This window comes from Ceratosolen solmsi, unplaced genomic scaffold, assembly GCF_000503995.2.
Source record: "Ceratosolen solmsi marchali unplaced genomic scaffold, CerSol_1.0 scaffold2, whole genome shotgun sequence".
In the NCBI taxonomy this organism is placed as follows: domain Eukaryota; kingdom Metazoa; phylum Arthropoda; class Insecta; order Hymenoptera; family Agaonidae; genus Ceratosolen; species Ceratosolen solmsi.
The window spans coordinates 7,924,801-7,947,802 of NW_011948422.1; the positions used below are offsets into that span (position 1 = coordinate 7,924,801).

Genomic DNA, 23,002 nt, shown 5'->3' on the forward strand with positions numbered 1-23,002 from the left:
GCGTCGTGATTTAGCCGCGAAATATTCCTCGGGCTTTTTACGGCGTTATTACTGCCGCGAGTTGTGCGCACGTGTGAGTTCGTGACGCGATTCGTGAGAGAAAAGCCGCGAGAGAGATTAGACAACGTGTGTGAGAATGTTTTTTGGATCGGAGAGGGAAGGATGGAGGAAACTCGTCTTGGTATAATTCAATTATATGTACAACGGCGACAATATGACACGATGATCGACCGACACGTTGGAGAACAAATTTTTTACATTAATTGAATGCGAGTGCGTGTAACAATAACTTGGCTTCGTGTTAGCTTAATTATGCTTAGACAAGACAGACTAGTAGCGGTTGTTTTATTGTTTTCATAGAGGCGAGCGGGCAACCGAGAAAATTGGTTTGCATGTAATTGCCAAGATGATCGCTGTCCTTGTTGTGTCTTAAATTCATATGGAAACGTTTTAGGCTCGATGGTTTATTGTTTGGGAAAAATTGCCGACAACGTTGTAGCGTATACGATCATTGAATGACATTTATCGGGCAAATGTTTTCTTTACGTAATCAATAGGTCATAGTCTGTATTGCAAATAGATTATAATTAAATCGATTTTTAAATATTTATAGAAATTTTTTCCATATATTATGATGACGAATTATCATTATTACACAATTACCAGAGAAATACTTACACCACTGTATGTGTAAATATTTTAAAATCGTTTTACTAATCTTCTCATAATTCAAAATAAATGATAATACTTTGCAGTAAATCAACGACTACGAATTTAAGGGGAAATTCAGATTTATTGTATAGTCTAAGTTAAATTAAGCAATATAAAACGGATTAAATAAAATTCTATGTAATTATAAAATTCTGGATGTTGCAAGAAAATCCATCTTTATAATATTTAATTTTTTTTAAATTGTATATCCACTAAAAGCACAATAAAAATGTTAAACAACGCAAATGAGTATCTCTTTCGTGTTAAGAGATTTTTCTCAACGATAAGATAAATGTAAATGTACATTATACATGTTAACCGTTGATTTAGAAATGATGAAGAATTTCCAAATAAACATCATAAGGCAACATTTTATTTATCAGCTTTATTATTTATACATTATGTTCAAATTAAGATAATTCAATAAAGCAATAATCTAGAAATATAAGAATAAATTATTCATGCAGTTATTTTGTAAAACAATAAGTTTCAAAGTGATCGTGTATTATATATTTGAGCAAAAGTCCCCATGAATTTCTTTTTTCGGCGCAAGAGGAATAATCCTAAATAAAATAACAAAAGAAAATTCCCTTAGAAGCAGAGCGATTCCCTTCTCGATCAAAGGAATCCTATCAATTTAAAATCCATCTCGAAGGGAAGCTCAGCTTCTTATTGGGTGGCATTCGTATTTCCCCCGGCAGATACAATGAAAGAGCCCGTTTTTCGCGGTTAACTATAAATCCTCGCGCGAGCGCGGCAATAAGTGGTAGTGGTGGTGATGGTGGTGGTGGTGATGGTGGTGGTGGTGGTGGTGGTGGGACAAGTGGCGGTGGCGTGCATGAAAATGGCAATTCGTGTCCTCGCTCGCAAAAGGCGTACGACGTGCTTGTGCACGATGTGTCGCGATGAAAGCGCCACTGGGATACGCGTTTCAACCGTTCGCGCAATTACGTATGCGTGCGTGGATATTCCGTGCATGAGAACGGGTTCTCTCCATCTGTATGTGTATATGTATATAATATATATATATATACATATGGATTTATACATACGAGCGCGCGCGTTTCCGCATCTGTATATGCCTCAACAAATGCATCCACAAGTACACACTACACAAACGTTTATGTGCGTATTTGTATTTGGGGCTTTATATTTCTACGCATGTGTGTATAAATACATACGTATGTGTGTACGCGCGGACGATTCGTGCGAAATGCCGGGTGTCTTGACAAGAGCAATTTATCATGCTCGATCTATATTTGCATACGTCGTCAAAGGGCTCGTCATTATGCGCGGGACATCAGATAGTCGAGTGTCTTTTGAAATTTGCGTGTTTGCGAATATGCCAGACTTCTCTGTTCATCTAGCGCTCACCTCCATTATTTCTCTGTACTTCCCTCTCTTCCTGTCTTCTTCGTTTTATCTGGCTCTATCTTACTCACCGTCTCGTACTTTCATCGCGATTTGCCACTCTCTCTCTCTCTCTCTCTCTCTCTCCTTCACTATCTCACACTCTCTCACTTTCTCTCACTCTCTCTCTGCATATATATATATATATATATATATATATCTATATACATATATATCTGTCTATCTTTTTCTCTATCTCCGTGTCCTCCCTCTATTCTCTCACGCTCGCTTTCTTTTTGTTCAAAGTAAACGAGGCGAGAGATACGAACTCGTTATACGCTAGGAGAAGCTTTAACTGATCGTTGAGTGAAAACCTGCTTTCGATGTGCGTACGTGTCAAGGATCATCATCAACGTCATTGCTAGTCATCTCGAAAAAAGGTGAATGCAAACCAATGGAGGTGAATGGAAAAAAAAATGCAAAAGAAAAATGAGCGCAACCGTAAAATGTGTCTGTGATGAGCGTCAGCGGCCGAGAGGAGATAAAAAAAAAGTCCTCAACGCATCTTGATTGTCATAAATCTCGACTTCTGACCTGCGGTAAGTAGCACAGCTACGACTGTTCCTGTGTACACAGAGTGCACAGCCCTTTTTAATATCCTGCGGCCCTCGTAAGATACCTTAACAATTCACTAGCTACGAAGTGAAAAGGTTCTACTTTAATCTTATCATATCATCTTTCATCTCTTTTTCAATCGGTATTCTATTACTACTATCTGCTATTTATATTCTAACTTTGAGATGAAGTTTCTATGAAAATGTTGCTTTGTTTTTTTGAGTGTACAAAACTAATCTATCATACCCGTTAGCCTACCCGGTGAATACTCTCTTTTCTAATTTGAATATAAAACTCATTTAAATATAACAATAAATTTTATTTGATTAAAACACGTATTTCTCAACTGTCAAGTAATTCAGTTTTAAAGTGTAAATAATAGCATCGGCGGTCTATCAACTTATTCTCGTCAATGGAGTTTGATTTGAACTAGAGAAAGAGAAAAAAGCCTATAAATACGCACTTTGTCAATAATAATAATAACAACAACAACAACAACAACAACAACAATAATAATAATAATAACAACAATAATAATAATACTAACAATAATAATAACAATAATAATAACAACAATAATAATAATAATAATAATAATAATAGCTCGGGTCGAAGGAATTTTGATTATAAAAGAAAAAAAGAGAAAGAAACACCACTCTCGGCGCTACTGCTTTATAGGATTTCTTCGCATGCAGTATCACGCGCAAGCGAGAAAGTACGCAAAGCGCAGAGAAACGAAGCGCATTGGCCGTTGAAATTCATATAATAAATAGAAGTTGCCCGAGATATTCAATGCATAAAATTCACTCGCTTAATACGAAGGAATGCACAGTACGGAGGAACGCGCGAATCCGCTTTGCAGTCGCGCGAACGGTGCGCGAGGAAGAATAGGAAAAACGTGACGGAAACAGGTGGATCGTTAAACGGCAAGGACGAGTGCGTTATGCAAGCCATCGGGAATTCGCCCGATATCCTACATACCGCGGATTCTCATCTATGAATTTCCGGCGTGTGTGTACGCGGCAAATGAGAAGCTCAGTCACCCAGTCAAAACAACCTCCCGCCCCCTGACAGGCTTTTATTTAATTTACCAAAGCAAAATCCTCTCTTGCGGGTTGCGTTGCTAAATTCCAAGCCTCGTTCGAACTTTCCCCATAATGCCACCCCACATGTATGCGGGTAATGCATCGGTGTTCCGGATGCTAGCCAGAGAAACCAGAGACCTCTCTTAACATTTTATCTCTGTCTCTCTCTCTCTCTCTCTCTCTCTCACTCTGCATGTGCGCGGTGTACGAGGTGTGTGAGGTGTGTGTGTGTGTCAGAACGATGACTATCCTATTTCTCTCTTAGCCAGTAGGTACACTCGTGTTAGCAGCGAACTTCCCCATTATCATCCGGCGCTGTTATGCTCCTCTCAGGCGTGCCTCCCAAGTCAGGCGCAACTTCCTCCTTCGACGCTTGCGACGTGTCCCCAGCGCGAAAGCGCATTATAACTATTTTGAAATAGAGCTTAGCCGTCGCGGGCATATAACGAGGAGCGAATGGGAAGGACTCGAGGCGAGGATGCTCGTAGTCGAGGGGGTGGCTTCTCGATCCGCGATAGAGATCTTGGGCGCCGGCGATGGCAGAAGTAGCCCGATACAGTAGCTCCTGATGGCTTCAAGTTCCGGAGCGCCCGGATCCATTAGCGTTATTGGCTGCCGCTTGCAATTATTAGTTGATTACTCGTGCCGAGATCACGACGAAAATTAGATCCCGCTAATTAATGCGTAGCGCCGAGTATGGCAATGGCTGCCGCGCATATGGCAATAGTGAAAGTGCGCGGCGTCGTGACCTTTGCGGTAGAACGGATGTCGCGAGTCCTTGATTTTTTCTTAATTAGCTTAACGCGTGCCTAAGGTCTTGGTAGCCGACGGACGCGATCCCTCTCGGTGAAATCGTCAAACTGACAGTCCTGGTAACTCGTTGAGTGGAGTTCATTCGCGCTAATTGAAGTATGTCGGAAAAAAAAAAAGTGCCCCGACTCGATTTAATATACAAATAAGAGCGCGAATCGATTGTAACGACGAGCCTCTGTAACGCTAGTCATACGTTATTAATCATTAATGATAATAATAGCGGCATTTAACGTTGAGATTATTATTGCGTCTATGGTATGGCAATTGTAATTGACATTGAAAAATACCGAACAAATTCTTTGCGCGTGACTAATTAATATCAAAACTTGATCAACGCATTATCTTCGTTTTATCAGAGTCGAGATTTAGTGCAGCGCCCGGATATCCCATTAGAGCACTTGCTACTTCGGATAAGTGAGTAATGCATACAAGCAATTTATCCTTTATGAAGAGAATATAAACTTCATAATTATCAAAGTGCGGCATGCATATTATGCGCTCGCGATCAAGTACATTTCACAATTTATTCGTAAATAGAAAAGTTAAATTATTCAATTAAGTAATGTTAAGAGTTATTTGTAATAATATATATCATCTGTATTAGTGTGCATGATTATTATTATATTATTAATATATACTGTATCATTTGTGCATGACGATGAGAATTTGGTCTTTGATTTTCGACAATCGGAGAAGGACAGAGTTCCTTCGCAATTATTTTTATTGAACGACAAGAGGAAAAAAGAAGGAAATAAAAGAAGCCATATAATTATTAATGTTATAACAAATTTCGAAATTGCATAAAATTTGCAATCTCCAAAAATGAAGCGACGCGAGAATATTTAACTTGTGTATGAGCATCCAATCATCATAAGGAATGCAAAATTGTACGGAATGGGTACGTAAAGTCGTAATTGGAAAATTAGTTTTATAATGTAAAAAATATCCTATCCTACGCTGTGTTATATTGTATAAATTATGTTTCATACAATTCGTTTCATAATTCATTCGATATTTCAATTAAAGTAGAATTAGCTGTAAAATTATTACTAGGGCCTGGATAAAAAAACTACTAACGCGATCTTTTCCAGGCCGATATTAATTGGCAGTTATAATGAGATTAAAAACAATTGATACATCGAGTCTTAGACTATGCAAACATCTGCGCTCGCTTATTATTTAAGGCAAAATCTCTTCTCTTGAATATCCTTTAGACCCGAACCAACTGAATAGACCATTGCTATTGAAAAACTCCATCTGATCATTTCATTTGATTCAATAAACGCCGGTGACTTAATCCTTCCTTCGAATGTTGATTGACAAATCGCCCAGCAGACCAAGAAAGTAAATAAATCATCGGCCAATGTCAGTGAGTCAAGCGTCGACTAAACGCAGGAAACTGCACCGTCACCGTTCATCAAAAGGAAAAAACGTTTAACGTCCAGGAGGATGAGTCTCGGTTCCGATTCACGACCCCTCGAGCCCCCAAAATCGCCGTCACGCCTCTCGAGTGGACGCGCGCGACGCCACCTTCGATACAGATAAGTCATGCTCGTCATTTTTCAAGAGGCTCGTGAAAGTTAAACGCTCTGCGGGATGGATACGGAGGGACGAGGGAGGGGGAGGCCAAAGCCGCGACTGGACAACGGTCAAACTCACTCGTCGCGAATTTTCGTGACTCGCTCATTTCTCACGCGCGACCCGCCAACTATCTCATCTCCTCGCACTTCACAGAGACAACGGGTCAAGAGGAAGAGTGAAAGGGACAGTTCCTGTGTATGTACGTGGCCGCGCGCCCATGAGCCACCAAATCCGGACTTTTCCACGGCTTCGGGTTTTATCTTGCACTTCCACCCTTAATTTGATAAATCGACGAGATTCCGACCCTTCGTGGAGCATTAATCACTACGGTGTACATGCATACATGGACCGCATTAAGCGCGCGACATCAACCAAATGTCGGAACGAATAGACAGACTGAGAGAGAGTGAGAGTGTGGAATGGGGGGGGGAGGGAGGGAGGGAGGAAGAGTGGAATAGAAGAGACATTTTGGAGAGTTACAAATACACAGTCGCAATGGCTGGAACTTCAACTTCATGTATTCGATCGTTTAATAATGAAATTTTTTTTATTTCTTATTTCTACTTCTATAAATTGTTAATTCAATGAAGTGCGCATTGAAAGATTAAGTATATTTTGCTTTGGTACTCTCTTTTTTAACTACAAACATATATATTTTTAATTTATTAAGTCTCCGGAATAAATTGAAAATTATCATAAAATTTATTGTATTTATTGACAGGCTCAATTTGTGATTTTTTTTACAAAATGACGATTTTTAAATAATATACATCACGTACTAGTACATCAATAAAAATATAAATGATGTGTATGAATCCATTATTATTCCATTAAATTTTACTATATTATCAATATAATATAAATACTATTCTTATTAATTCATTTAAAGATTATAAAATAAAAACAAATGGTTCGAAATATTTTGAAAATTTTTTAATAAATTTTGAATTCTTCAATATATTTGCATGTTTATTAAATACTCAATCCGAAATTAAAGCTTTAGGTTAAAATTAGTATTTTACCAAACAAAAAATTTTCCAATGAATATTCTTTTCCGAATAGATAATAAAGTATTTAGGTTAAGAAATAGTAAAATTTTTTATTAAAAAAAAAAAGAAGAAGAAAAATCATGAGTAAGAGTAACAAATTATCTTATGTATAAATTATTTCTATTTTATACAAGTGTATTTTATTCAAATAGCTTGGAAAAAGTCTTAGGGTGAATGTACTGTTATATCAGAATAATCTATATTGATATTTTAAATTATACTCTTTACAATCTTCTCCTTGTAAAAATTAATCTTGCTAGATCTTGTAAGCATTTAAGTTAACAACTTAAAAAAAAAAAAAAATAAACTATAGATTGTTTAACAATACCTGAAATTTTAATATGTGGTTTGATAAAAAATACATGAAAATTTTCCTTACTTTGTTCTTTATGTATTGTAGAAAAATGTTCTATAAATTTATGACGATTTATTGTGGTCAATAAAGAATACTATTGAAGTATATTTATTTCATATATCTGTATAGAACTCTCAAAGGTATAAATGAACGTTCTACGAAAACTATACCCTAATAATACATTTCCCTATTTTATAATTACGTCATTTTTCTAGGCGCTATTATATACAAAATATCAAAACTAAAAAAATTTTCAATAATACTAGCTCCAACAATAGCGATGAAATAACGATTTGTGGTTATTTCTGATATTTTGAAAAAGCGCTAAGCGAAACGAAGTGTAATAACCATAATGAAAGTATGTAGTCCAAAATTATTTTAACAATCGGAAGACATAAGTATTTTCATTTGCTATAATAATAAGTTCAAAAGAATGACGCTAATACCAATAAAAAATATTCAATAAAATGTATAAATATCGTAAGAATTGTATGTATCGTAAGGACGTTATGTTACTTTCTTATATTCTTCTTATATATATATATATATATATATATATATATATATATATATTATACATGTAATTTATTGAAAATTTTTGACAATGTTAACTTTCATGGTTCTTCGGCACATCTATCTCCAAATATTTCAATAAAATTATTAAATTTTAAATGAATAATTACTGATTGTTTTAAGATGTCTTTTCTTTAGAAATACATCGGGTAAGTAACTAGTGTTAGATAAATCTTATTCTTTTATCTTATATCTCTACCAAATAATTAAATAACACCTTGATACTTCAAATTTATTTTTAATAATATCGAATAATATCACATCGTAGAACTCTTGAACGATAGAAAATACTATTTTTTGTAAGGTTAGAGTTGTCAACGCAATAGTCACTTATTAAAATGATAATATTCTATCATAAAATGAACATGGTGGCATAGGTATATAATCGGCATAATTTACGGACGGAAAAATTGGTCTTCCATACTTTGGCGATGGTTATGGGCTAAAGCCTAATTGAAATTGTCATTAAAAATCATCTTTTCATTACTTTTTAATATAAATCATAATTTATGAATGACGCTACGGTAGGTGTTCTATGGTACGTATCACGTATCCATGACATTGCGAAGCTATATTTCTTCGAGTGCTGTGAAGATACCGAAAATGTCAGGATCAGCAGCTGGTAAGTACATGAAAAATTTTAAATCTTTTATTCAATAGTAAATAGAAACGCACAAAGGGGCAAAAACGGTCGATAATCCAACGGTCGTTGGTGGACAGAAAAAGGTAAAGGTTTGGCTGGACGTCGGCAGGAGAATAATGATTCTAAATACTGAAATAGACATTTTGCCGAGTTGAAGAGTCAATACGGCACCGTTTAATTGGATTGGCCTTATTTAGAAGAAAGTTCGTACGAATCTGCAGCTGAAAGCGGCTGGTTTTGAGATATACAGGGATTCGTAGAGAAGTCCGTCGCACGGAACAGCTGCCAAGTTAATTCCGAGCGCGCCACGAAGATATCGATAACGTTGATAAAATAAGGCAATGGCGCCCGAGGAGACATCGAAGGGAGCCCAATTAAATTTGCTCAACAAATTAAAATAAACTCGCGCCGTTAAAGTTATCCCTATTCTATTGCTATTTATTAAAGGTATGCGAGGCAATTCGCAGGCGCAACGGGCTTTCGAACCTATATGAATATTTATTAATCTATAGCCGAGACTGCGATAGATAGATAGATAGAGAGTGTGAGATAGTGAAGGAGAGAGAGAGAGAGAGAGAGAGAGAGAGAGAGAGAGAGAGAGAAGGTGGTCCCCTAGTTAAAGACAAATTGTCGACCAAGTGATGAGAGTGAGGGAGAGCTCGCTAAGAGGAGGAGGACGATAAAGAGGGAGAGGCTAGATGATGGTCATTTATAAAGCGACACGGCGTCTTGTTTAGAGAAGGTTTACATACTCTCGTGCACCTTTCACCCGAGCGCGCACATGCACACGGGGAAGGATATTAATGGCAGATTAATTCGAGGATGGCGCGCGCGACGCATCCTGGCAAAGGGGTCGACGCCGTTGTCAGCGACGCCGTCGCGACGCTTTGCTTTCCGGTGCGCACACGCGCACACGCACGCGCGCGCACACGTGCAAACATACTGGGGCAGCAGCCTCCGACTGCGCTGGAATCCGTTTGAATGTCTCGACGCGAGAGATGACGGAAGGCGATACGATTCAATCGCTACGACCGTTATAAGAGCCCCGAGCTTTTTAAGTGCGACTTTCGGCGATCAATTATGCATTATAGAGGACACTAAGTGTATTTATGCGTTACCGGCATGATTGTCCGGATGGTGCCAAGTAAGTTGGCTCTTTTATTTATAGAGTGACGGGGAGCGAAATCGGCCGGGAATTTATTCATTATCCGATGCACAAGAAAGGAAGTGCAAGCGAGTTACCGAGACTCATAATTAAGATGAGATCACTTGTCTGGCTGGGGCACCTTAATTCTTTTGCGAAAGTGAATTTCAGCGACAGCTCGATTAAATAAAAATTATCCTCCACAATGTCTTCTGCCATACCCATACAATGACAATATTATTACTACTCAAACCAATATTACGACTATATACGATATTAATAATAAGAGCAATGATAATAATACAAATTTTCGTTTTTTAAATATTATTTTTTAATTAACAATGTTATTTTTCATTATTATAAATATGTACGCGGTAGTAATTCTTCTTATTGTTACCTATGAATTAATAAATAAATAATAAAGAATACTTTATTGCAAGAAAAGATATGCGTTGGTTTATTCTGTAATTATCAAAATATTTAATATATATCGAATACCTTTAAAAATTAATAGTACCGATTGACGTTTCTGCGGTATTTGATTGATTAATTAATAATACACATATATAGGAAGAACTATCAAATGGCAATGGAAAACAATTTCTTGAAATAACCATAAACTAATGGAAAAGTCAATTATTTTGAGTGACTTAGTGAGTAACATATTTATTTGAATTTATATGTTGAAGTTAATTATGAAATTTAAAATTTTTAGTTTCAGTTTAAAATATTTCTCGATAATTATTAATCAAGTATTCGTATATTTTATTAGTTATATTCAATTTTTCTATGATTAAATAAAAAATTGATGATTCCCAATCTCATTTACTAAAGTAATTATCTTTTATTTAATAAATATAAATTCATTCTTTTCATTCATCCAACATTTTCATTTAAAGACATAGCATTGTGAGTAACGATAATAATATAAATCCAATATCAAAAAATTATTATTTACTTTTAATATGAAAAGCAATATTTTTTATTATTTCAATACGGAAAGTATTGTTTAAGCTTATCGAAGTAGTAACATTAATTGTAAATGACATTATAGTACTTTTGATTGATTCGAATATTATCGTATTCCTAATACATTAATCAACATTATTTTATATTCAAATTTTTAGTATTAATTTGCATATAAATTGTCATCTTTCTCTTTCATATTTATTTGTTAATAATTAAAAGAAAAAAGAAAATAATAATATCGACATTTAGAATTTTAATTATTTATTAGATAAATTAATGTTCGGTATACATTATTAAATCAGGTTAAAGATCTTTATAAATCTGTCAATTTATAAAGATATTATTTATCATGAAAACTTTGATCATTAATTTTATTGTAATTTTCTAATGAAAAGTTACTGAATTTCCTTTTTAATCATTATTACATATAATCAATTATACCATTATTTGCATATATATATGCACATACATGTATATTTCATGTACAAATTAAAAATAACATTCCTCTTTACCCTCGGTATTACTAAATATATAGTCAAATAAACAATCGTGTACATTTCGAAACAAGAAAAGTGTAATAAATGCGATTAGCTTTTGTAACGGACGTTCTACAGGTAATAAATATCTAGGGACTGTCATATCGCATTAAAAGCCAAGCGTTTTGCATTGTCTATAATCAAGTACTACGTTTAAAGATGCGAAAGTGTTAGAAATAAGGGTTACACGGTCCTAATTTACTAGGTGTTTATGTCCTATTCAACCCTTATCCATACCCTCATTATAAGGATATTTATACTAATAGTCTTATTCAAAGTCTGTCTACCTATTATTTTTTTCTCTTTCTTTGCATTTTTTCTTTTCATTATCTATTTCACCATCTATAAATCCCTATCTTTTACTCTCTCTCTCTCTCTCTCTCTATCTCTCTCTATCTCTCTCTCGTCCTTTCCAACTTCTTTAACTATACGAAAACTGGTTTGGTTTACTAGCATTGTGTCGCGTTATGTACGTAGGGCATCCTTTACAATAGACCTCTTTATTTAAACAACAGTTAATTTGACCGTAAATAATATAAGAAAAGATATATACGTGTTGGAAATACGCCTACAGAATGATGTAAATTTAATTACAAACATTAATCTTATATATTTACGGAAGTAATGTACCAAAATTTTTCTGTATTTATTCGTTAACTAATAAGCACATTTTTTAAACTTAGTAATAATTTAATATTAATCGTTCTTCTTACAGCTCAATACTTCAAAAAGATGATATTCCAATAATTTTTATTACTTTTCGTAAACGGGTGTATATATATATATATATATATATATAAATCGTTAAGATGGTTATTTTTATTATTTTTAAAATTTATGATTTATGAACTTTATCAGTTTTTTTTTTTTAATCTTTCAGATAAATACATTATTTTCTCTTCTAATTAAAATCTCATTATGAAATTTCTTATACCACAATGTCGTAAAGTAGTATTGCAAAAAGATAGTTATTGAAGCGACTTGAAATAATAACGATTACACTGCAATCGTTTATAATGATTCGTCATACGTAAGATCGTTGATACTTCAATTAAATGCGAATGTTAAAATGTCGCTCTTTTCCACAATGACTACTCGTTGAGAGAAAAAAAATCAATTCAAAAACCCGTAATAACCTCTCGAGTAATAAACTTTACATAAATATTGTAAATATAAATGCTCAAAGTGATCTTTTTCAATTTGTATTCACTATACCGCCATTCTCCTTGGTAATGAAATATCCAGCCTTTTTTTTTAAATCCTTGACTTTTTGACTTTTCTAATTACTCGATCAATATTCGTGATAATAAAAAGCTTCAAAAAAAAAAAAAAAAAAACACGAACGTAGGGATAAAATCACGAGTGATTTCGAATTTTTAATGTGTGGGATCGAAGCGTGGAAAAAGAGTCGCATCCGGTACATGCAATACGGACAGAGAAAGAATCGTTCAAAAACGCAACGAGAGATTATAGACTAATCGCAAAAGCTCAATTTTCCCGAGTGGCATCAGCAATCAGTAGAGGCGACTGACTCGTCCTTTTATCCGTATCTCTTTTACTCACTCGCTGCTATGTGCTGTGTGCCCGTCGATGGGAAATCAGTGGCCCGGAGGAATGGATTCCAGCAGGAAAGAGATGTGAAAATCGTAAGTAGTTTTACCACTACCACGCAGCGTCCGTAATGCTACCATTATTTTTACATTTTTGCATATCTAAATGGTAGTTGGTTATTCGAGGCGATGCTCGATATCTCGATTCCATCTGCTCGATTGATAAAGCCAGGGTCGATTGTATATAAATTTTAACGGACAATTATTGTTAATTCTTGTTGTGTAATATTTACGATTATTTTACCGAACCTATTGCCTTTTTCACATCGTTCGGAATAATGGCATGAAAACGAGCTTCTTTAAGGAGAAAAATCAGGTACGGACTTCCACGCACTTTCTTTTAGATCGACTATACATGAGCGTGGGTATAATTTATGACAATAGGGTCTTCATTAATTCAGTGAGCTATCGATATTGATTATTATATTATCGCTTTCAACCAGCGTTAAATCCAACTTGAAAGCATTTTTTTTTTCTCTTTCATATAGTTTAGAATAACATACACTTGGCGAGTTTTATACTCGTATTTTATTAATTTACTCATTTTATTTCAATTTTATTTTTCACCTAATCAGAATTAAGGCAGATTTCAAACGTACTTATACGAAAAAATTGATTATTTATCGTAATTTATCGTGCGATTCTTATTATCTCGCGTTCATTTATAGGTGTAAGGAGAAAATTTATTTCTTACGCTACTTCGTATTCTAGGATTGTTTATTTTAACTTTTGTCCCGGTTATATGTTTATTTCAACATTGACAGAACATTATAATATAGATGATATTGTTGTAATTAAGAGGATTTTCAAAGCATCTATTGATTTGATATGGAAAAACTTCTTATTAACAGATCTATCATTTAATTATCTGTTAATTTTATTAATAACACCGTGTTGAATTTCCTATTAAATTACTAATTTTTTAAATCTTATCATTTATTTTATTTTATTTTTTCTTTCACACTTACGGAATTATCATCGTATCAGGTAGAAAATGTTTTTTTACTGTTTGGTCGACTTTTCTCTCTCTCTCTCTCTCTCTCTCTCTCTCTGTTTTCTTTTTTTCATAAAAATCATCTCACATATTTTTTAACTCCTTGTTCCGTGACGCGAGAAACGCATATAAATACGCGTTTATGCAACTGATGCAGGTAAAAAATTGTAAGCACTAGCATATCCCTACGAAGCTCAATTTCCTTTATTAGTAATAAATACTGTAATAAATACTGTAATAAAAGTAATAAATACTGTTTTTGCATTTGATTTTAAAAAAAAATCCATTCCTGCGTCTGTTCCTCCAGCCATTAAAGGGAAAATATTTACAGCGAGATAAACTGTGCCTCACGCGATCATCATCTTCATTCAAGAACAACTGCGACGTGAATACCTTACCTATCCATTTCACTTATAATTTCTCTAAGCGTATCTACTCAGAAGCGACTAGGCATATTCCACGTGGACGGCCGGTCACTTTTATTTCTATTTTACTTTATTTCCCGTCGCTCACGATTCCTGCCGACTAGTCCCCTCGCGGCTATTCGAACAGCAGACTACTTTACGTCCGGAATATTTTACCCTAGAGGAATCCATGGTCAGACTTATGTTGATTTCCCGACTTAAATTCGGTTTGCCAGTCGGTGTGACGTGCGTTACATCTACGCCTAGTTTCCATACATTGATCGCCACTACTTATTTTTATATTCGCAGTTACCCTTCGTATCCGCAACCCGTAGACTTTATTTGCTGCCCGAGGAGACGCTACCAAGTGGCTATAAGAGACTGACCCTGGAGTCACCAAGAATATGTGCAACTTCAAATTTTACGCCCCATAAACTATATTTCTCTGCTACATAATCAATGATTCACTTTATTTATCTTCATTAATATTGATCTTGCTGTCACTGTAACGGCGATGTTAGCAATGGTAATACGATAATCTATTCTAAAAATCTAAAGGGAAGATTAAATTTCATGGCATTACCTGTAATTTTATTTCCTTATTGGAGATGTTTATTTTAATTTCACATTACATCATATAACGTGTACATACAACAAGCCATAACCGCATCCAAAGTATTTCCAATAAATGATTATCGATACTTAGTTCTACTTCAATAAGTCATTAAATCATTGATCGTTAATTCAATTAATAATTTCTTTTTTTTCACAAGCTTCATAAGGTCAATTATCGATGGGGAATATTGTAATTAAACTATGCATTAAAATAGTGCCTATTATGCAATCAATTGTTCGTAAGCGCGAATAATTAAAATTGTCGCTTTACACAAACTCATCAAAATTGTCGAATGACAACGTGAAAGAAACCATGGAGTTTGTTAACAATATCCTAGTCAATATATTTCAATTTTCAATAATCTATAAAATCATTACGACGATCAAAGTTCTAGCGTCGCTTATCAAAGGAAACAAACAATCACGTGCGTGCAATCTCATTAAGTTGCTTGACGATCCGCCTAATCGGAGTTGGCCAATCCGCCAAAAACAAAGCGAAATTGCGCAGAAAAGCGATGGTCTTAGGATAAAATGCCTGTTAAACGCACTCTCGCGTAATTAAAGGATGCAGCGAAGGCAAATTTGGGCGAAGTTCAATTACGGGACAACTTCGACAAATTCGCAGAGCCTCTAACAAATTACTCAGACGTCAATCAGCGGTCATCGTTAAACGAACGAAATTCGCCTGGCCTTTGGCGCGTCAAGGCCGACTTATCGTAAGCCGAGCCGTCGTCCCCGCGTCCGCGAACACGATCGGCCGATTTCGCTTGTGACTCTGGGCCAAGGGGACGAACACCACCACCACCACCACCACCCCCCACCCCCACGCCCAGATGGAACTGCGGCTTTGGCTTTGATGTGGTCCGAGCCGCCGCACGATCGGCCGATTAGATCGGCAATGGCTAATGGCCGACGAGCTCGAGCACCGGATACTACCGGGGCGCATACCCGGGTATTATCGAGCAGCCGGCGACAGGGACGTTTTGGCTGCATCCTCGCTTGATCCTCCAGATCCTGGACGGAGCGAGCTCGCGCGTGCCCAGCGCAAATGCTCGTCAGTGTGCACCCGTAGATCGACATATCGCGAAATTCAATTACCCTTGAGGATTACGCACTTCGTCGCTGCGCTCGTCCGCGCCATATGTCCCTTGTTATATGTACATTAATCCCTTGCCCATCCTCACCCGCCCCACGAAAGTGATTGCAGCAGTTTCAAAGGAGCTCCCCTCCCCCTCCTCCCTATACCCCTCCCCCTACCAACCTACCATCTCCGCCCTCGTCACTTTCCACGCGTCACCCACTCGCCTGAATCCTAAACCCAACATCCGCGGACTTACTACTAGCTGGAGCTGTGATGCAGTCCTACGTGTGCAGGCGAATTCCACTTGTAGTTAGGGTTGGTTTACACTTTGTCCGTGCAGGTATGCGCGAATTTCTTATGGCTGTCGGACCCGGACGAGGATACCATTATGTGCGCGAATAGCCGAATTAGGTTATCTGGATGTACGACGATTTCCAGTTTGATATCACGCGGTGGTTGGTCACGGCAACTTGTTTACTTTATTTACCCGATATGATTGTGCAATATTGCGGTCGATTGGAATTGAATGGGATTTTAAAATAGAAGCATTTTGTGGAAATATATTTATCGCGGTTTGCAAAATAGTGGAACATCATGCTTGAAGCAGTTGTTGTACAAGCTGGGGAATGACTTAGCCAAGGCGATTGATTATTACACAAAATAGATTGAAATTTAGCGCGTTAAAGCTGATATTACTACTATATTTTCTAAGATAAGCCTTGGCTTACCAAAATTAATTTCGATTAAATAATATACGCTTATACGCGTATAAAATCTCAATAATAATAATTATTTCATAATAATTGTTGTGACGTCGTCGTCGTGGTCGTTGCCATTGTCGTTGCAGTTATGGTTGTTATAATTATACCTCAACACTATATGAATATCTGACTTATATAAAACGAATTAAAAATAATACTACAACTATAAGAGCATGAATAGACAATAAATAACTATAATATTTATAATAAGCAATATATGTTTATTTGTTTGATTGATACGTCGATAATATCGTTATGAAACAAGGATGCTTGGATAGTATCAGTGTTGAAAACAATCGTTATGAAATATAAATATTTATTTTTATGTTAATAATGATATTTTACTAAAGCACAAAAGTTCCAATCTTTAATAATATATTGTTTAAGTGTTTAAAATGTGTGGATCTATATTAAATTAGCGAGAAATATTAATTCAAAAGAGAAATAAATTTTAGTGAAAATGTTTAAGAAAGCATTTCTTAAAGACTAATTGAAAGTTTAAAAAAATACTTTCATATTTAGATGGTAATTTTTTATTCCTTGTTTTTTTCATTGCTTACGTATAAATTATTTCGTTTTTACTCTCAGTACTTTCAATGTTTTGTTTCATATATGACGTATGTTATTCCCTTTTATGAAAACTTAATTGATTTTATATTTTATATGTTTATTAAAAAAAAAATTTTTTTTTTAAATATTCCACATTTAAAGATTTTCTTACAAATTTTACTCATATTTATTTACAATTCAATTACATTTATACTAACTTTTGTTAACATATCAAGATAATTCATTTATTTAATAAATATTATATAATGAATAAATTAATGTTATTATTCATGGATATAAGTCGCTTGAAACGATAAAACTTACGTCTTTTAGTCCGTATAATTATTATCGTATTCATCGATATAAAAGTTAACAAGTCGATGATCTAAGTTAAGTGCATATTTATGTTAATATATTGAAAACTGTAATCATTTTTCCTTGTGTTATAGCTCATAAATAGTTGAAATGTTTTAAAGTTTGTATACGTTTAAACTCGAAACATCAGTTTAATTAAAACTTTCCTAAGTAACTTATAAAGTTTTCTTCGTCATTGAAAATAGAAAAAAAAAATCATTGCTAAAATGAACTCATTTTCTCAATTATAAGTGAAATTATACAATAGTTAATCGAAGCTCATTTTATTTAATATTGAAATGTATATCGTTCACATACATTTTTATTAAATACTTATTAGCAATTTCGAAATAGAATGATAAGCTTATTGAAGAAATATTATCGGCCTTTCTTACATCATTGTTACTATATGCCTGTAATAATATTAAATAAAATATATACTATTTATAAATTCAATTCAAATTTACCATGAAAGCTTGAATTTTACATACTTGAAAGCTACGAATAAAATATGATAGAATGTATTTGAAACGCGTATATTTTTTTTCTTTTTTATGACTACAAACCACAATGAGAGGCCAAAAGAATGTTTGCCGATTGTTATTAGAATCTGTACAATTAGTGTTTCATCGATGATTTCATTAAAAGCTGATTAAATTCGCTTTACCTAATTAAGAAATGTCTATAATATAAGAGAAGCTTCCATCTAACTTATTAAATAGCTAAATAACTGAAAATAAACAAAAAGTATTTTTACTCTACAATCAAAATCCACTATCTTCAATTAGATATTCTAAATTAGAATGTATTTACCATTAACTCCAATATATATATATATATATATATATATATATATATATATCGCTGAGCAGGACTTACAAACTAAACACGAACAATATATAGCACATAAAAATAGGCAAAAATATGTTCGTTGCACTTCAATGTATTTTTTTTTTTTTTTTGTTTTATTTTGTAATAATCTGTTTGATATTCTAAGAAGCAAAATTTTAATTAAATCCGTGAGAAAATGGATGACAAGCTCTAATGCCATTTTTATTGCTATACAATGCAAATATAATACACATTGAATACGATCGCTGCAGTTATGATTAAAAATAGCTAAATAACATGGAAAACGTTTAAAAACCATGTGACGTGAGAAAAGCGAGCAGCATTCGTAATAAGAAAGTAAGTGCTTAGCGACTCGAGCGACGGTAGCGTGAATTTATTATATCCCTACCTGGCCGTCCACTCCTCCTTACTACGTTTAAGAACACTGGCGTTTGTGGACAAACTGTATCCTATAAATACAAGAGTCTCTTTACGTTCGGAGAAATTAGCTTGTAGATGTTTGTCCATCGCTGCTGAAGCTTCAAGCGTGGCTCGTTAATTATCCTATTTTTCGTAAACTTGTGCGTTGGTTTTCAGGATACATCACTTGTAATGCACTGGTTGTCGGAATTATATCACTACTATAATGTGGAACAAGCAGGTAATTCATCTCTCTCTCTCTCTCTCTCTCTCTCTCACTCGCACTCTCGCCGTACATCATTTTTTTCTCTTTATCGCTTCTTCTTGATCAAACGGTCAAAGAGTGAACGATTACGTAAGCCTGTATTTTTGCTTTATAAGTGTCATGGTTATGAGTATATAATCGTCGGCGTCGATTTAAGTGTTTAAGTGCAGGGCCCAGCTGATTGAATTAAAGTGAACCATTTATGGAATTAAAGGTGGCGTAATGCAGATTTTTATTTATTATTTTGATTGTAAATTTTTATTATTTTTATTTAAGATTAGTATGAGTTCGTACGTGAAAAAAAAAATTTTACATAAGTGTGTGTGTGTGTGTGTGTGTGTGTGTGTGTGTGTGTGTGTGTGCTTTGCTGAGTAAAAAATTGCAAAGTATCTTTATTAATGTGCGAGCTTCAAAATAAAAAATGATAGGCATTTTGTAATAATTGCAAATATTTGCTCTTTGTTTTCTTCTTTTCACATATCAGATCCACGAACGAACAGCTGGTTTTTCATCGAAAATCCATTGTATCTGTTATCAGTAGTATTTGGATATATATACTTTGTACTACTATGCGGACCAAAATATATGGAAAAACGAAAGCCGTATTCGTTAAAAACAGCTATTTTTTTCTACAATCTTTTTCAAATCGTGATAAATGCGATAATTGTTTATGAAATTTACGTAATATGGACGACTGATTACAGTTTAGGATGTGAACCTGTACGGCAAAATATTGATAAGCATGTAAGTAAAGTTATTGTTTTCCAGTTTAACCACGTACGTTTTCATCTTAGTAACGAACCTTTTAAAAGCATTAAAATTACAGAAAAATCCTTGTACTCGAATACGAATTATTCATTTTTTATATTTTATCGCGTAATATTTAAGCAAGACATTATTATATGAATAAGTATAAAAAAAAAAAAAAAAAAAAAAAAAAAATTTTTTAAAAAAAAAAAAATTGCCTGTGATGTAAAGATTTATTTTTAATTTTATTGCTTGTTGGTATTGGCAAAAACAATTTCGTTTTCTCATATATCGCAGATACGTATTTACAAAATTACTAGATTACCAATAAAAATACCTGCACAAGGAATTTCATTTAAATCATTTTAAATTAAAAGAAATTTATTTGAAAGAAATATAGTTGTAATTGTGTAGTAAAGTGTTTGAATGTTCCGTATCTTATCATAATAAAATTGTAGGTAGCGCAAATCTATTTTTTTTTATCTGCGTGAAATATACAAACAATATTCAATCGGTCTTTACACTCGTTCACTTACATCATCATGGAATAGTACAATATCAATATTTTCAATTTATAAAAAACGGAAAATTCGTGCAAAATTTTATCGATCGATGTTACGCACATTTTGGATTACATTTTACTTTATTGTAAATATTTTCTTAAATATTTTCATTCTTATATGATGTTCGTACGATTTGTAAATTTGTAAAAACTGCCTGCTATACTTTTGTATTATTATTATTATATATTATATATATTATATATTATATATTATTTAATCAATGAAACCGTAATCGCCAACCCTTTTCAAAATTAAACGATCGATTTAGTTAAATATATAAATATAAATATATATATATATATATATATATATATACATGCGCGTGTGTGCGTGTGGGCATTCTTGAAATATTTTTATACAATTTTTATCATATTTATACTGTAAATTGCACTGTTCAACATGTTGTAACATTTCAGGTTACTGATATCGTTATATGGATTCTATTATTGAAAACCTTCGATTTACTAGAGACGTTAATATTTGTATTAAGGAAAAAAATGAAGCAGGTTTCTTTTCTTCATGTCTATCACCATATTAGCACGGTTTTAATAACATACTATATCGTCAAATATCATCCTGGAGGAATGTTTTTAATGTTAATGATCATTAACGGTTCAGTGCACGTGGCCATGTACACATACTATCTTTTTGCAAGTCTTGGATCGACCATGGAAAATTTGACAAATATAGTTAAGCCTTACGTAACTCGTATACAGATAGTAAGTTGACTTATATTGACATTCATTATTACAGTTACAAATTTGGGACCATTGGACATTGTAATATTAACCAATTGAAATCGAATTAGACTTTTATCAATAATATTGTTTATTATGAAAATGATATTCTTCGTGCTCGGCAAAATAAGCTATCGAACTAATTCAATTGCACGAAAATCTTATATATAATAATTTTGAGCTAATATTTAATATTATTTTTAGATACAATTTTTAATTCTGCTAGTGCATCAATCGCAAGCTCTGTTTCCGTCGTGTTCAGTATCGAAAAAAGCAGCTACCATAGTTGTTGGCGATATTATTCTAAACTTAGCTTTATTCCTCAAGTTTTATAGAAACAATTACACAAAAAGCTCTAAAATAGCTTAACTTAGACTATTTTTTATATAAAAATTTAATATTATTCAATTTATTATATTAAAATCCGTTGTATTTGTGTAAATAATCATTAGCTATGTTCGTTAATTTTAATATTCTCTTTGTATACTTCATAACATACTATAACGTATTAAAATATTTTTCAATATACTTTGCACAATAAATCATACATACATATATATTTATATATTTGACTGAATTATTTTTAAATGTATTTAAAAATGTAGAAAAACTTATTATACAATATAAAAATATTATAATAGAATATAAAATACAAATATTTATTAAAAACATATTGGACGACGTAAAATAAGTGTATGATGATCCTTAATTACTCTTACGTACCGTTTATCTATAATTATTAATTAAAGTTGTTTTTATATATTCATGGCATATCGTACAATTATTGTATTATAATAATAAAATAAGATATAAAGACATTTTATTATATCACTGTACATATTCATTACAAACTCATATTAACAGAAATGTAATTTTTTTTTTATTATTCACATTAATACAAGGAGGCATTATATTATAGTTAGTTAAATATTTTATTGTCTAAATCATCGAATAGAGTCATATGCTTTTTAAAAATATTTATCACATTGTGAAAAAGTCTCGATTAATGTGAATTAATGTGATTATAGAAAAGTTATATAAAAAAAATACAAGAAATAAGCAAGTAAGTTTATAACTCATACTTATCCGTGTGTGTACAATAGTAACAATTGCCAATGATAAGACGAGAAACATATCGTTATCAAGATAACGAGTATAGTTGTCGATATAGTTGCTGTACATAGTTAGTTGCACAGGTATAGTTGCGGTGGTGCATAATTTTCGGCTAACGTCGCTACAAATCCATAAGTCGTTATCAATCCATTCGATTGTGATTCGAACGCTCATCGAATATCAAAACGTTTGGAAAAATTCTTTATTTTTCATTAGTCGCGTGGTTTCATGCTTTAAGAGGCGTCGGTCGTGCTTGGCTTGGCATCGCTTCAATTGAGCCACTTGCAAAACGTAACCAATCAGCCAGAGTTATTTGGGAGGTTGACTCGACACGGAAATAATAAGCGACTAAGAGGATCGTCAATTTCTTCCCTCTTCTCCATCTTCATCGCCATCTCGGATATAATGGGATATGTCGTGACACATCACATGCGAGCATTACCCGCGCCTACGTATGCGAGTCCTATCGACCAGTTCGCTCGACTTCCGTGTGACGTAATACAGATTTAGCGCAAGGCACGTGCATCGAAGTCC

General features: G+C 33.7%; 1 protein-coding gene across 1 annotated transcript; it reads left to right on the forward strand.

Annotated features, from left to right (window-relative positions):
• The first annotated feature begins 19,141 nt into the window (after positions 1 to 19,141).
• LOC105361963 (elongation of very long chain fatty acids protein AAEL008004-like) lies at positions 19,142 to 21,774 on the forward strand. The gene is made up of 4 exons (XM_011499285.1): positions 19,142 to 19,284; positions 19,793 to 20,052; positions 21,035 to 21,337; positions 21,560 to 21,774. Exons 1-4 carry the CDS (start codon positions 19,236 to 19,238, stop codon positions 21,722 to 21,724), a joined length of 777 nt encoding a protein of 258 aa, XP_011497587.1. The 5' UTR covers positions 19,142 to 19,235; the 3' UTR covers positions 21,725 to 21,774.
• The last annotated feature ends 1,228 nt before the right edge of the window (positions 21,775 to 23,002 follow it).

Excerpts from the sequence above, each read along its gene's own strand:
- LOC105361963 (XM_011499285.1), top strand. The coding sequence starts at position 19,236 with ATGCACTGGTTGTCGGAATTATATCACTACTATAATGTGGAACAAGCA. Across the intron at positions 19,285-19,792 it reads CTATAATGTGGAACAAGCAG|ATCCACGAACGAACAGCTGG; the intron begins GTAATTCATCTC and ends TTCACATATCAG. Across the intron at positions 21,338-21,559 it reads ACGTAACTCGTATACAGATA|ATACAATTTTTAATTCTGCT; the intron begins GTAAGTTGACTT and ends TATTATTTTTAG.